This window comes from Paracoccidioides brasiliensis (genome assembly GCF_000150735.1).
Source record: "Paracoccidioides brasiliensis Pb18 unplaced genomic scaffold supercont2.1, whole genome shotgun sequence".
Taxonomy (NCBI): domain Eukaryota; kingdom Fungi; phylum Ascomycota; class Eurotiomycetes; order Onygenales; family Ajellomycetaceae; genus Paracoccidioides; species Paracoccidioides brasiliensis.
In genome coordinates this window covers 2,737,541-2,752,233 of record NW_011371358.1, presented here as the reverse complement: position 1 = coordinate 2,752,233, position 14,693 = coordinate 2,737,541, and the positions used below count along the sequence as shown (strand labels likewise).

General features: G+C 45.4%; 8 protein-coding genes across 8 annotated transcripts; 3 read left to right on the top strand and 5 right to left on the bottom strand.

The window, feature by feature from the left end:
• Positions 1-219: 219 nt before the first annotated feature.
• Positions 220-977, bottom strand: PADG_00850 (uncharacterized protein; the record flags this gene model as incomplete). The annotated part of the gene is made up of 2 exons (XM_010757705.1): positions 220-465; positions 612-977. The coding sequence occupies 2 exons, from the start codon at positions 975-977 to the stop codon at positions 220-222; spliced, it is 612 nt and encodes a 203-aa protein (XP_010756007.1).
• Positions 978-2,854: 1,877 nt separating this feature from the next.
• Positions 2,855-4,534, bottom strand: PADG_00849 (uncharacterized protein; the record flags this gene model as incomplete). The annotated part of the gene is made up of 3 exons (XM_010758217.1): positions 2,855-3,067; positions 3,136-4,311; positions 4,406-4,534. 3 exons carry the CDS (start codon positions 4,532-4,534, stop codon positions 2,855-2,857), a joined length of 1,518 nt encoding a protein of 505 aa, XP_010756519.1.
• A 457-nt stretch (positions 4,535-4,991) lies between these two features.
• PADG_00848 (DNA-directed RNA polymerase core subunit RPB5) lies at positions 4,992-5,865 on the top strand (the record flags this gene model as incomplete). Its single annotated transcript, XM_010757704.1, has 2 exons — positions 4,992-5,245; positions 5,340-5,865. 2 exons carry the CDS (start codon positions 4,992-4,994, stop codon positions 5,863-5,865), a joined length of 780 nt encoding a protein of 259 aa, XP_010756006.1.
• Positions 5,866-6,805: 940 nt separating this feature from the next.
• Positions 6,806-7,105, top strand: PADG_00847 (uncharacterized protein; the record flags this gene model as incomplete). The annotated part of the gene is made up of 1 exon (XM_010757703.1): positions 6,806-7,105. The coding sequence occupies one exon, from the start codon at positions 6,806-6,808 to the stop codon at positions 7,103-7,105; it is 300 nt and encodes a 99-aa protein (XP_010756005.1).
• A 725-nt stretch (positions 7,106-7,830) lies between these two features.
• On the bottom strand, positions 7,831-8,487 carry PADG_00846 (uncharacterized protein; the record flags this gene model as incomplete). Its single annotated transcript, XM_010757702.1, has 2 exons — positions 7,831-7,972; positions 8,138-8,487. 2 exons carry the CDS (start codon positions 8,485-8,487, stop codon positions 7,831-7,833), a joined length of 492 nt encoding a protein of 163 aa, XP_010756004.1.
• Positions 8,488-9,301: 814 nt separating this feature from the next.
• Positions 9,302-9,827, bottom strand: PADG_00845 (uncharacterized protein; the record flags this gene model as incomplete). The annotated part of the gene is made up of 2 exons (XM_010758216.1): positions 9,302-9,363; positions 9,416-9,827. 2 exons carry the CDS (start codon positions 9,825-9,827, stop codon positions 9,302-9,304), a joined length of 474 nt encoding a protein of 157 aa, XP_010756518.1.
• A 908-nt stretch (positions 9,828-10,735) lies between these two features.
• On the top strand, positions 10,736-11,386 carry PADG_00844 (U4/U6-U5 snRNP complex subunit SNU23; the record flags this gene model as incomplete). Its single annotated transcript, XM_010758215.1, has 1 exon — positions 10,736-11,386. The coding sequence occupies one exon, from the start codon at positions 10,736-10,738 to the stop codon at positions 11,384-11,386; it is 651 nt and encodes a 216-aa protein (XP_010756517.1).
• A 295-nt stretch (positions 11,387-11,681) lies between these two features.
• On the bottom strand, positions 11,682-14,330 carry PADG_00843 (survivin; the record flags this gene model as incomplete). Its single annotated transcript, XM_010757701.1, has 4 exons — positions 11,682-13,593; positions 13,646-13,755; positions 13,817-14,113; positions 14,187-14,330. 4 exons carry the CDS (start codon positions 14,328-14,330, stop codon positions 11,682-11,684), a joined length of 2,463 nt encoding a protein of 820 aa, XP_010756003.1.
• Positions 14,331-14,693: the final 363 nt, after the last annotated feature.

Below are 14,693 nucleotides of genomic sequence, written 5' to 3'. Positions count from 1 at the left end.
AACTACAATTTTGTCTTCAATGAGATGGGGAATGCTTATTCCTCATCAGCATAGTTAACAGACAGAGAAAACCTTGTTGCATATTCTTTATATCTCCGCTCCTGAAATGTCCTGTGTGCGCTCTTCTTGCAAGCCTAACTATCAACGGGGCGGAGGCTGAAGAGACCTCAAGAGAACATTCAGCAGAATTCCTCCTTTGTCAGAGTCTTAGTCATATCCTCACCGGGCAGAAGTCCCTGATGTTCCCATCGTCTCAGTGTCACTCTCAAGCCCCTTAATAACAAACATCACAGTGCTTACCTTGTCAGTCTCCCAAAAACACAGTACCCGCAAACGTATGCACCCTTCTGGGTTTAGGCCCATAGCAATGCGCTCCGGCTCTAGCGCATCCTTTCTACCAGGCATGTAGACACGCCAGTAATGCTTCCTCATCGTCCCAGATAGGGGTATCTCTAATCCCGTGTTCTTGAAACACAACAGGAAAACAATGTTAGCCAACAAGCATATTTTATATGCATCCACTCTGCAGTGTGGTAGTGCGTTGGGGACGAAGATAACCACCCCCTGAAGGTAGAGAGGAAACAAAATGAAAGAACACACCTAGGGCAAACCCCCACAACCTTCACACCAAGCTGCCTCTTTGGCCCCATGGATCTCACAAATCCAACAACGGCGCACTTTGATGCAGCGTACAGTGACTTGGCATATACTCTCCGTCCAGATCCAGCGATGGAAGCTATGGGAAGAACAACACCCTTGCTTGTTGCATCCCACGCAGCGCGCAGAGCATCATTCGCGTGAACTTTATCGGATGTGATATATTGCTGTTCAGCGTTGCGTAGAAATTTATCACGCTTGCTGTTCATCCAGAGGTCGGATCTGACTATAGGGGTGATGCAAATACTATCTTCAGCTATCTGGCCATTGCTATTGCTGCTACTTTTTCTGCAGAAAGACTGTTCTCCAATTTCACTCATGCTCTTTTATAAATAGTGAAAGGGAATGAATGGTTATCCAACCAATATGGGATACATAAATACTCTACCAGTTCAAAATTTCTGGTGCGTGGCATGTAGTTACATATCTGGCACATCTTCAACATTTCCTCTGCTTTCTCGATCAGATTCTGCAGCTTGTCTCGTTGGTCACGTCACATTTGACAAATTCTATTGCCATGGAATGGTGAGTATCCTCGTTCTTGTTCTTATTATTGTTATTGCTATCATTGCTGATATTGGACTCTCAACACTGAGAAATGTGCATTGAGCATCTTCTGAGTTTGATCAGAACTTTGGAGTTGAGAGGTAATGCCTGTTTGACAAAAGAGAGGCTAATTCTCCTTGATTTGGTTAGCTTCATGCTTCTTTCTTCTTGTTCTTTTTCTTCTTCTTCTTTATCCTACACGAGGGTGAATTGTATTGAGGATCCTATAGAATTGAGGTTATGAATGAGTCAGGCACAATATCCGAGCCGTCACCAGTAACCACCACAATCTTGCTGCTTGGGGGAAGTCTCCCAGCATAGGTTTTCTCCTTTTCCTACTAATAGTGTGTTCAATATATAGTTATCTATTTCTCGCAGAAGCAATTATATAAATAAATAATAAATTTAAAATAAAAATAAAAATAAAAATATTTCTTAAAATGCGGCGTTCAGACTGTCAGCCCAGAAAAGTGAGGATGGCAAGGTTGATATTCGCAAAGGTGCATACATATCTATTTCAACTGTCCGCATCCCCCAAGCAGCCTGAAGTATCGCAACCCTTATCCATTACATGCTAAATATCCGGTTCAATTCCCGTGCTTATACGACGCACATCCACCAGTGTGCATTTCCTTATAACCATGTCGAGATTTACCCATACTTAAATCACGGTTAACTGGGCTAGATGAACGTGTGGAGGACCGGTGGAATTCGAAGAAGTACGTAGGCATCCCATAGTTGTTTAGCTATGGCTCAATTTTACGGCATATTATGAAAACTGTAAAGAGTCTGGCTTCTCTAGGTTCGATCCTGTATTGCCCACCCAAAATGGAGGGGTTCTTCGTAGGAGAGGTCGGTAGATTGTGGGCATATGAGAGTGGCAATGTCCATGGTTTTGTTGGAGGAAGTGAGCGTCAGTGGTTTAATTGCTCTCATGGTCAGTTCGCTTTTCCGAGGATTCCCAGTTCCCTGATCTACGTGAATTGGTATCTCCGTGATAAATTTCCGTCGTTGGGTTAATTGGGATAACGAAAATCCAGTTGTGGAAGCCGTATTGGATTGAGTATGATTAGTTGGTGCAAGTATTGTTAAAATCCAAACATTGGGATGTAAGAGTAGTGAGTCAAACTCTTACATTACTTGAAAAGAAGTGAGAATGATGTGTCAATGATGTGTCAACATAACGGTATTGATGAAAATATGAGATATTGAGATATGTAACAAAGGAGAGGAAAGGATAGGAAAGGAATAGAAAACAACGCAAGGGCACAACATGCTCCATAATCAAATATCACGCTTAGGACGTAGGGTAAATAAAAAACACGTATAAATATAGATCAACATCAAAAGGAATGAAGACTAGGTGTACGTGGAAAGACAGGCAGGTATAAGGGTCGCCAAACGGTAAAATGACGTAGCAAGAAACGGAACAAAACAATCCATCCTACCACTTTGTTGCTTTTTTACCCTTCCGCGGATTTAAAAAGGCCTCATATTACACTCACTATTTTAATTTTAATTTTTTTTTAAATAAAAATGGGGTAGCAAAGAATGAATTATCCAAGAAATGGAAACAAAATTGGGATAATGGTGTCCGCAAATTTCACACCAGAATCCATTCCGGAGTCTGACCTAAATGTCGTGTATGCAATCAGGCCTCCAGAGAGGTTTTCTGGAGCTCTTCAGAAGCGTCGGCAACAACAGCGTCATTTTCCTGTTTAAGCTCTGCCTCAGCTGAGACGTGTCCGTTTGTACCTTCGCTCTTAAGCGCAGGCTTGCGTGCAGTATCCGTCGCATGCTTCTCCTTGGTGTTAGCATCTTCCTCATTGAGACGGTCGATTTCTTCTTGGGCCTTCTTAATGTTCTGTTAAAAGTGTCAGTGAGTTGCACGGGAAGGTATGTACTTCATAAAGTTGAAAGTTAGATTCTCACCTCTGCAGTTTTAGCAGCCTGTTGGCTCTTCCAGTTCGTGATCTTTTCAGCGAGTTTCTCAATTAGAGCTGGAACGTCAGCCTGACTAATTGGAGGGTCTATTTTGATGCTTGCCAAGTCTTCGATAACGCCAAAGCTTAGGTTGAACTGGGTTGGAGCTGGGGAGCTGGCTGCGGAATTCTTCTTGCCCTTCTTGCCTTTCTTTCCACCAGTGCCTCCCATAAAGTAGTTTTCTTCGCGATCATCTTTCTTTATAACCTTTATGCCCTTAAGATCGGATGCGTCGACAGTTCGTCCCACTTCGGCACGGTAGCCGCCACTTTGCGATTTCCAATCTCTTTCCAGGCCTAGAGCAGAGAAATCGTAAGACGGGTTGAAGTGTCGGATGAGACCCTGGGCTGTCATGATCTCATCAGTGAAAGCCGGTCGAGAAGCCTCTTCCAACTTTTTATCGGCAATTTTTTTCTTTCTCTCCCGCTCGTATGACTCTCGCTCGGCCTTTTGACGCTCACGACGGATGCGGAAAACTTCATCCTCGTACTCCTTATATGCTCTGCGGGCCTTGTAATAGTTATCTTTGATTTCGCGTACGGCAGCGTAGGCCTTTTGCTGTTCGCCGTGAATTTTGGTGCGTTCGTCCCTGAGGGCGTTCAGGTTCTTAAACGCAGAGTCCTGTTCAGCTTTGATAGCGTCCAGCTCCTTCTGAATCTTGGAGTATCTATCGCTGAGGGCCTTGGCCTCCGGGTTGTCTAGGGTCTTCTTTAAGTCGCTAAGCTGTGACTTCAAGTCATCGATAACCTTTTGAGCTTCATCAAAGCCAGAGAACCCTTTCCGTTGCTTCCTGAGATTCGAAATCTCTGCAAGGTTCTTCCTTTCGTCTACCAACTTCATGGTGCCCGAGTCAACTTGCTTCTCGAGCCGTTCGATTTCCCGGTCGATTTCATCAACGTTTTTAAAGGAAACACGGGAGCGGGAAGCTTTCTGCTCAGCCACACGGGCTTTGATGGTGGCATCTAGGGCGTTCATCTTCTCCTGGACAGCGCTACGGGAGGCCTTGAAACCCTGCTGTTGCTGACGAATGGCTGCCAATTCCGTACGTAATTCTCGCTGTCTCTTAGCAGCGGGTGAGTCCTGGTTGTTTGGTTGTGCCAAGTTGATTTTGGCTTTTACGTCTTCCTATATAAAACCATGCACGGTAAATATTAAGTACAGGGTTTTAATTTATAGACCAAATGTAGAGGTTCCCGATGTCGCCAAGGGTGACACATACCATTCTTTTCTGTACCGAGGACAATTCCTGCTCCGCCTGAGCCAAGCTGGCTTTGTAGGCCTCTTCACTGGGGTTCTCAGGTCTCTTCTGGTGCTCAGCCGGAGCCGGGGCTTTGCCTGCGCCCGCCATGATAGATAAAAGATATGCCGGACAGAGCCTGGGCACGCCGTATATTGAGTGGTAATGAACGAGGCGGGACAACACAGGGTGGTTCAGTGCCTAAATTGGGCTGTAATGCGCAAGAGCAGAGCAACCTCAGGGTGGCCTGGGAATAATTAATGAAGCGAGGTTCGTAGGTGGAAAAATTTGGCCGCAGTACGATGGGGGCTTGGTCTGTGCGCCCAGCCCAGCTTAACCTTTTTGGGCGCTCCCACCAATTTTTGCGAAAGGCTAGTTAAGGTTTGAAGAACTTCTTCATTCAACAAAACAACAGCGAAGAGAAAGAAGAACGCCGGGAAAAACAACATCGCAGTTCACTTACAGCCCTAGCCAGCCTTTTGCACAGCATTATACCCGCCGGCTTCATCCCAGTCATTTGTTTCCCTGGCATAAACGAACTTTTTGCGCTCAAACAAGCTCCTCGAGTATGGCTGATGAGGAATACTCGAGGGCGTCTGCGGAAGCAGACCGTGAAATGACAAAGCTCTGGCGCACATGGAGGACCGTTTTCGAGATGCTAGCTGATCGGGTATGGGCCTATCCCTCATCTCGCGTAATCGATATGCAGCTGCTGACGCGTGGTGGGGACTATGTTCAGGGCTATGAAGTGACTGAGGAGGAGATAAAAATTCCTCTCGAAGAATTCAGAACGCGATACTCAGATGCTCTTGGGTTTCCTGAGTATGTGCAACATAATCTCTACTGTTGATGTATAATTGGTCTTTTATTTTTTTGTCGTATGTTCCACTGACGATTTTGGGAATTTGGTGGGTAGTCGCAATAAAATGAAAATCAGCGCGCGTCCCTCACAGGCGATGATGGAGAAATACACACCCCTCCCCACAGTATCGAAACCTAACCCAGTCCCCGAATGCGGTACCATTTACGTCGAATTCTGCGCCGATATACAGAGCGTAGGGACAAAGCAAGTGCGCGCATTTAATCATTTCATCGACGAACAAAACTACCACACCGGAATATTCATCAGCCAGACGCCAATTTCTCCATCCGCAATGCGAGTGTTGAACAGCATACCAGGCCGGTTCTGTGAGCACTTCCAGGAACAGGAACTCCTAGTCAATATTACCCATCATGAACTCGTACCCAAACATATTCTTCTAAGCGCAGAGGAAAAGAAACGGCTCCTTCAGCGATACCGGTTGAAGGAGTCTCAGCTTCCACGTATCCAGAGTGGAGATCCTGTGGCGAAATATCTAGGTTTGCGACGAGGGCAGGTGGTCAAGATCATCCGAAAGAGTGAAACAGCTGGAAGGTACGCCAGCTACCGCTGGGTTACTTAAATCGCTCCCGTACCGGATATCTAAAGTCCCCGATGGACTAGCTACCCGCGCCTAGTTATTTATGGCTGGCAGACTGGAGTTCGAGGCCATTAAATTTGTTTTGTGCTCTATATCCACCCCGATGAAAAGGGAGTCTTGGGATGGGAGAGTAATGAACTAGGCACCCACAAACCCATCTAGGAACCTGTCTCTCTTGACTACTAGATACCAAGAGCTAGCAGGCGGATTTGCAAGGTTTGTGTTTTTCAGGCAATTTTCGTCCTCATTTGCTATTTATTCATGGTGAGCAGAATGCCCGCCCGGTGCAGGATCTCTGTATGTTTTTACCTCTTTTCAGCTTTCATTCTTAGCTGTATCAATGGACCGTTGAACATGTAAGCTATGCGACTTCTGCGGTCTTTTGACCCCATTCTTTCTCCCAGATTGCAAAGATCCATTTCTCAAGTGCATGTTAATACTCGCAAGAGAAGGCGTGCCTCCCGATGCATTATTTACCTAATTCTGTTTGCCTTTCAAGGTTTCAACCAAATACAGGTTGACTTAAGGATTTGACGGAAAGAAAGAGATACGGAAGATGCAAAAGGAAAATGAATTAGAGATAGTTTCTTTCTTATTTTTTTTTTTTTTTCACCCTTCGGGGCTGCATGATACCCCCGGGAAGGTAATAAAAAGAGAGCTTGGAGCAAGTTTGTATCACCTATCATTTCCACAACAGTTGATTTCGTCCTATGCATGGTCCATCAACCAACTAAGGCACTGGAGGAATTTTACTTTCCTTTCCATAGCTTGCGTCTCGAAAGCAAGTTCATCAAGAATATTAATAAGATTACAAATGTCAAGGATAGCTATCCCTATAGCTTCGTCCTTACACACCACTCATCACGAGCCACAACCCCTTTCTTATTTCCTTGAGTTTCCAGTTGCCTCAAAACCCTCCGTAATGTCTGTGAGCCATCAGAAGATCTTCAATTACTGCCGGGCCTACAGCAACACCCTTGAACTTGATCATCTGGGACCGCCTCCCCTCTCCGGACGCAATGCCCGTAGATATCCCCCAATAACTATATCTCCACACCCATCGGACCAGCATGGCATGGACTTATATGTGACTTCGAATAAAAGTAATCGAGCCGCTTCCACTGCAGCCCCAAAGATGCATGGGGTCAGATTCCAAACAACACAATTCCACGCCGTTCCGGAAACAGAGCTTCACAGGAATTGTATAAATCTGGAGCAATAGCTGTGAAGCTCACAACTAGAAATTGGGGGGGGGGGGGGGGGGGGGGGGGGAACGCCAGAGCAAACGGTTACTTCGGGAAATGACGAAAGCTAGGTATTTAAGTGCGATGCAAAGATCTGAATGTTGCAGGGGGTGAGGAGAAGGAAGGGGATATTTGGGTAAGTTAGGGCATATAAGGGAGAGATTACGCCGGTTCAGGTTTATGAATAACGTCCGTAGTCAAAAATATAAAAAATGAGAATAGGCCGATCATCCAAAGCAAAATAATGGAGGACATCAATATCACACATCGCCCCAAACAGCACAGATGTAATAGCATATAAAGGGGATGAGAAAATGACACCCAGTTCACAGTCAGACAAACGCCTTTGACATTAACTCTGCCACCAAAGGGAATTTGGCTCGGCTTTGAGTCACCATCGGGATGACGAAGATCTTCGTGGATTTATATAGCCGATCTGTGATTGCCGTTATCTTCTCATTCAAGGAACTCCTTTTTCCCTTGTATGTCATATCGCTATCCGCAAAAACTATAGGCGGTTCTATTGCTGTAATCGGGTCACGCATCACTGAATAGCGGATTTAGAGTTGATCTGCTATGAAACAGGAAATCCGGCTCAATGACATACCTCTACTCCCGAATCAGATGAAATTGAAGAGAAAATTGTGCCCATAGAAGCAGATGCGAGTAAAATAACTACGGTACAAATAGAGCACCAACACAATCACCTTCCTTGAAACCCATTTTGAAGCAAAGCACTTCTAACAACTCGAACTCTCTCTGCAAGTTGTGCCCATGTCACAAACTCTTTCCAAGCCATCTCCTTCCCGGAAGTCCGATGAGAGCTACTACGATTAGATCTTTTCCTGAGAAAAATTTTCAGTGTAGTTCAACCTAACACCTTCGAAAAACAAAGTACAGCGGCTTAAAGGCAAAGAATCTTCACAAGCACGGTTGATATTGGATGAGAAATTTGGAACAATATTGAGGCATTTGTATAAATAGGTCCAAAACTCTTGTGAGCTTGTTACTCTCCAGCGGCGTAGTTGAGGTTGTCCTTTAGGCCAAGGGAGAACACCTTGTTAACATGTTGGCGATAATCGTCCAAGGGGTATTTTCCCGCACGCAGAGAAACCCATAGCTCGCTTGGTTTTTTTGGGCTGCTTGCATCATATTCGTCGAAGATATCGCAATGTCTGAGTACATTAAACTGCCGAAGGGAAAGGTGAGATGCTCCAACGTTGTAGGTATTTATATTCCAAGCTAGCATCAAATTTCGGCGCCTGTCCAGAAGGCGAATTCCCCGGTCTTGTTCGCTAGGGTTGGACGGGATCTTGGCAAAGTTTCGGGCCGACATCGAAACAGTAGTTGTATCCAACATGCCGAAAGGAGGAGCGGAACCCAACACAGTATTCCGTAATAATATAATCCATCTTATAAATTTATTTTGTCCACCAGGGAACAGCAATGCCAATGCCAACAGTGAAGTGGAAATGATGTCTGCCATTATGACTCAATAAATATTCTGGCTTTCTTTGAGATGTGTCATGTTACTGATGATTTAGTTAATGTTTGATGCAAAATAGTCCGTGGATTGGTGGAGCTCTGGCTTCTCGTCGGAATAATCCCGATTTCAGCATAGCTTCAACGTTCAATTCAAAGCTGTCAGTCTCGCATGTGGATGTAACTTTCAACTCTTCAGTGTATCTTGATTTCCTTTCAACCAATGAGTTCTCCGTGCAATTTTTGAACTCCACGATGGAGAGGGGAGAATTATGTCTCTTGGGGTTGTAAAAAACGCTACAAGCCCTGAGTTGACGATGATGGCAAATGGCCTTTGTTTCGGTAGTCTCCAGAAAAAATCTGGGATTCAGGATCGAAGATATACACAAGTACCCGAGCAAGAGACAATGATGCGAAAAATGGGTATCATTGTGCAAATTATGCGAATTATGGCATGCAAAAAGAAAGCATATAGGTTTAAATAATTTTGTGAAGAACCCAATGAAAATATACAGATTCTGACATTCCAAAGATTGATTAGGAACAATAGAAATAATAGAATCACCAAGAAATGATATTATGATGTAAGGGCCAAATCCCTTATAGGTCATTATGCTTCCTCTGTGGATATAATCCTGGAATTCCTCAGCATGAAGTCAAAACATTTATGTGAATCAACTCAGAAAACACTCTTACCTAGATGCCGGAACAAAAGAGATGGCGATAATGCACACAAATAATCCGAGGATTAAAGCTATTGAAGATTAGCGTATGTCCCTGACTGCAGGTATATCGCAAAACCTGACCAAGATAATCAAGAGTAATCCCCCTCCACATCCACAGAAACAGTTTACTCTTTCTCAACAGCCAAAATGGCGTCCGCCCACCACAACTCGAGCCTTCCACGACCAAGCATCCTCCTGTACCGGGTTTGCATTCCTGATGCCTTCGTCGAGTCTGCATGATTTCTCGAATCTCTCGATTGCAGAAAGTCTGATCTGTACGGAACTCGCAGGTCGAAAAAGGAACTCGAAGTTTTAACCGACAACGCTCGAGTATCCAGTTGACTTTAAGCACGAGGCCTGTTTGGACGAGCGCATAGAAATAGGTATTTGTGTGTTTCAAAGCCAAAGCATCCGGATATGACAGATAAGATGTAATTTGCGCATGTAACTCCGTGGGAAGATCCATGAATGGGGATGATGATTTGGGGAGCATCTTGTTAGTGGATCGCATCATTTTAAATGCGAAGTATGTACAGTATGAAGCAAAAATAATATGCGCGCAAGGTCCATGCGGGAAACCCTGGTTTTCAAGCTCATAGATGTTGGAAAAAGATAAATGGAAGAAAAAAATTGAAAATAAAGATAAACAGACAGCTTGTGACATTATATAAACTGCTATGCCATGGAAATATTTTGTTGCCTTCAATTAGGCTGGGGCTGTGGCTTTAACAGATACCTAGTCTGCTATCCAGACTGCGTTACCAGTGGTCTCCAGTAGGACAGGAACTCCAATCAGAGGCTGCAGAGTACGAGGAGAAACATTTCCAGCCCCCGGAAATTTTGAGAAAGTTAAACGACTGCATTAGGGCTCTAGCATTGACAGCTGGCATTTAGTGGTTATTGACAAATGCGAACAAGTAATCGAGTTTACACTCTCAGGAGACCACGTTCCCGTTAATGAATTGCTCGATTGGATTACCGTCTAACATCCATCCTATCATCGATATGCGACTCATAAACGTTGTTCTAAAGTCTCACCCTGCGAATTCTGGGTTTTTGATTGTGCGTATAAGGGTGATTCATGGAAATTGAATTGCAAGTTGAACAGCAGGTAAAGAGACGCCGAAACACGTGACCTCCAACTTTGATCTGATAAAGCCGTGTGCAATCAGGCAATAAACTTGTCAGCTTCGTTGCGAGCTTCCAACGAAGCTTTAAAACTCATAAATCCCAAAGTCCCCAGTTGAATCAACAGTGGATTTGTGATACATTTGTCCCCCTTAAATTGAATCAGACCAATAGCACACCATATTCGAAAAAGGCATCCAATTGTTTGTATTTCCATTTCTTTTATCCCCTTGCCTTGCAAAAGAACCAAGGAACATCCCACCTCCACCCACCATGCCAGATCCTACCAAGAAAGCGACCGCATACGGTACTTCCACATCAGACACCTCCTTCCGGAAAACATGGGATCGCGAAGAATATGCGCAAAAGGCCGCCGCAACTGAAGCCAAGTCCAAAGAAGAGTCCAAAGCACGGTACGAAGCCAAGCTAGCCGGGAAAAAATACCATGCCCCCGTCGACTTTAGCTCTCTCGAAGCCACGAGCTCTCGGTCTGAACGGCTAAATGTCGCATCGATGGTTGGTAAGACCACCATCATACCCGCTGGGTCTGCCGTAGGCAAAAGGGGTCGTGGAGCCGGATTCTACTGCCCGGATTGCGACCTTACGTACAAGGATAACATGCAGTTTGTTGAGCATTTGAATAGCAAACAGCATCTGATTGCGACGGGGCAGAGTGGGGAGGTTGTCAAGGCTACTGTGGAAGATGTCCGGCAGAGGTTGAGATGGTTGTCACATAAGAAGAGGATGGTGGAGGAAGAGGAGCGGAAGGCGGGACAGTTAGATCTTGGGGAGAGGTTGAAGACGAGGGAGGAGGAGGAGGCGAGAGAGAGGGAGGAAAAACGTAGGAAGAGGAATGAGAAACGGAGGAAAAGGGGGGTTAAGCAGGAGGACAGTTGGGAGGGTAGACTGGGGATAATTTCTTAAAATGCGGAGACGCTCCTTTGCCATTTTTGAATCTTTTGAAGGCGACTATTTTAAATATACCCTGGCGTTCGGGTTGTTTATTTGCTATGGTTGATATACATGCTACATTTGTGCAGATGGGAAGGGAATAAAAGCAAAATCAAACGCCATAACACTCTACTAGGAAATAAACGCAAGGTGGATGATCAAAAATATCCATGCTCATCCATTGTCTCCCCCCGGTGCGTGCCGTCCCAGAACAAGGAAGAAAAAAACCAAAGAAAAACATTATCGCTGACTTGGATTATTATCGAGCTTAATCAGCACACTCAATCCCTTCAAGAGCCATCATGGCCTTTCCGCCCTCCCTTTCAAATATACCAACTAATCGTTCACACTCACTGCGAAGCTTTGTTTCCCCGTTCTTCGCGTTCCACATGATCCATTCTTCCACGGTCATCTTTTTCTCCGGGCTTGTCAAATCGCCTTTAACAGGGTGAAGCAAATCATTGATATTTGCATTCTCTTTGTTCATTGAATCCGATAAGAAAATTTCTTCTGGGTCCACAGGGTTCCATGGACAGGAGGTAATGAGCTGTCCTGACCGGGAATGTATCTTCGATGGCGAATTATTGGGTGTACTAGTTGCAAGTGGCATAAACGCTATCTGCGGCTTGAAAACTGACGAAGTGGGTCGGTTGGTAGATGGTCGGCTTGAAGGTGGACGGTTCTCTGCATCTGACGATTGTGGGGATGGCGATGGCGTAGACCCATGCACAGGTGCAGTTGGGGGGGTCGGGTTGTTGGAAGCGCGTTCTATCCTTTCAGATGGGAGTTCAAACATTCTTGGGCTGTTCACCCCCTGCTGAGCACCATTCCCTATGGAAGAGGCAGCTTGATTCCCAGAAGCTTCAAAAGCGACCTTCCGTGGTATAGTGGTTGTTTTTCGGTTCTCCTGATCTACGTGTGGGTCCACTCTTGATTTGGTTGGCGTGGGAGATTCGTGGAGATCAGAAGGCATATAAACAGACTCTTCAGTCACTGCAGGTTCGTTGCCTTGTGGTTTCTTCTTTGACTTCTTTGAATTAGCGACTGAGCCTTTTGGCCGCCCAACCTTTTTAGGAACGTTATTTGGCTGGGGATCTCTATGGCTCTCATCCTCTCGATCATTAACAACTGCATCTTCCATCACCAAATCAGATCCGATCGTCCCTTTCGAAGTGGATTGTAATGTGTCGATTGGGGGAGGTTCATAATTAGCATTCGCAACTTCATCGGTTGCTGTACTGACAGGAGCTTGTTCAGCACGAACGCGTGAAATTTTCTTGGAAGCGGGCTTCTTTTTAACCCCGTTCTTCTTCCGCTGGCCTTTTTGGATTTTGATATGGACCTCTTCCTCGAGATCACTAGTTTCAATAACTGCTGGTCTTGATGGTCGGGTCGATGCGGCCGATGAGGTTGAAATGCGCCGTCCTTCCTCTGTGTTCTCAACTATTTGCTCATGTTCCGATGCCAATTTTCCCTCAACCTCAATATCTGCGGATAGACCCGCTTCTAATTGAGAGTCAATCTCAGAGTCATCGGGAATTTTGGGTTTCAGGGATGCGTTAGAAACAACAGATGGTTTTCGAGCTGTCGAAGAGACTCGCTTTGGTTTCCGTGCCCTTGGTTGTTTTTCCTCCATAATAGCGGGCTGCTCATCCGGTGCCACCAAATTGGTTCGGTCGATGGTTGTACTGGCAGGACGGTTTGCGGTGGTGCTTTCTGATCTTGTAGTCCTTCTTTTGGTAGAGGGCTCTGAAGACGTATAATTCTTTTCACTCTGAAGTTCGTCGGCTTCGTTCATGGCATCGCTGTCCCTTTTCTTCCCCCTCGTGGTCCTCTTTGGCTGAGATAACTCTGCGGCATCACCATTGTTACTCTCCATATCTGCTTGGCTGCTTGTCTCAACTGCATCTCCCTTTTTAGATTTAGTTTTCCTTCCTTTCGATTTCGTTGGCTTCCTTGCCGCCTTTGGAGCTTTTGTAGTTGATTGAGAGAGTGCACTTTGATCGATTTCATCATCCAAATCTACGGTGGGCGCTTCTGATACTGTTGTGGCGACAGACTGTGCAGATAGGCGCGAGGACTTTGATATTCGTGACTTTTTCCCGCGGGTCGCCTTGGCAGGTTTCTTTGACGCAAAATGAAAAAAGGAGCAGTCTGAAGACCTGCGGTAATGTTCCTCGCTTCTCTCATGTTAGCAAGTCGATGGATGATATAGAGTGGGAGTTTGCTTACAAAGGATCATCCTTGGGTTCCCAGCCATCTAACGATAGCTTACAGTAAGCGCAGCTTACGAAATCGTCACTCTCTTCGTGGGCACAGAAATACCAGCCCGCTTCAACGAGCTGACAGAGGTCGCGGTTAGCGGGGCTCCAAGCAAAATACATTTCTTGGTCAAGAACCGACCTTTTCTGTTTTGCAGATCCAACCTCTTTTACCCTCGTGGGGCCATAGCGACGCAAAAGTGGCTCTCCTTGCCTCCACGATTCTCGCGCTGGTGGGATCTTCTATTTCTGCCGGATTGGAGGATTGCCGCACAATATTCATTATAACAGCCCACCCACATTCACTCGAGTGTTTCAGATGTTCTGTAATTGGATCGTCATCCTCTTCCCAACCGTCGAGTGCTCTTTCACAGAGAAAACAAGCGGTATTGTCCGGGCTAAGAGCCGTTGGTTTGAAGTAGAATCCGGCTTGGGCAAGCTACAGTGTCACCAGTTAGTTTAATCAGCATGCAAAAGAAACGAAGAAGACTGAACAATATGTAGATACATACATCTTCAGGTACCGGCCTTTCATGAGGCCAACTGACGTATTCTGTAATCTTTGCGTCCGATAATCCACCGTCTTGTGCCGGCTGATTTGAGGCATAGAAGCTTGCTAGCCTAGCGGCGACAGTCTCCATTCCTATCCCACTCATGACTGAATTAGTCGTTCTAAGCCTGAATAAACATAAGAGTTGTCCAAGTTTATCCAAAAATAAATATAAAAGATCTAAAGTCCCAAAGGCTCTGTTGGGGCGGCGATCCAGCCGCAATCTGACTGTTTTGCGATTTGTTTACCCTCGTTCTCGAGAATTTGTTTGGGAATGTTTCCAAGCGGAACGTCCAAGCCTTGGTCGGTCGCGTTGACGCGGTCGCAGTCAGGTGATGGCGCTTTATCACGTGATCTCCCAAAAAAATGTTTACATAAGCGTAAGCTATTCTACGATGCTTGAAGCCGATAATTTATTTATCTCCCTCGACCAATTCTCTCTCTTCTACTGCTACATAGAATCATACCA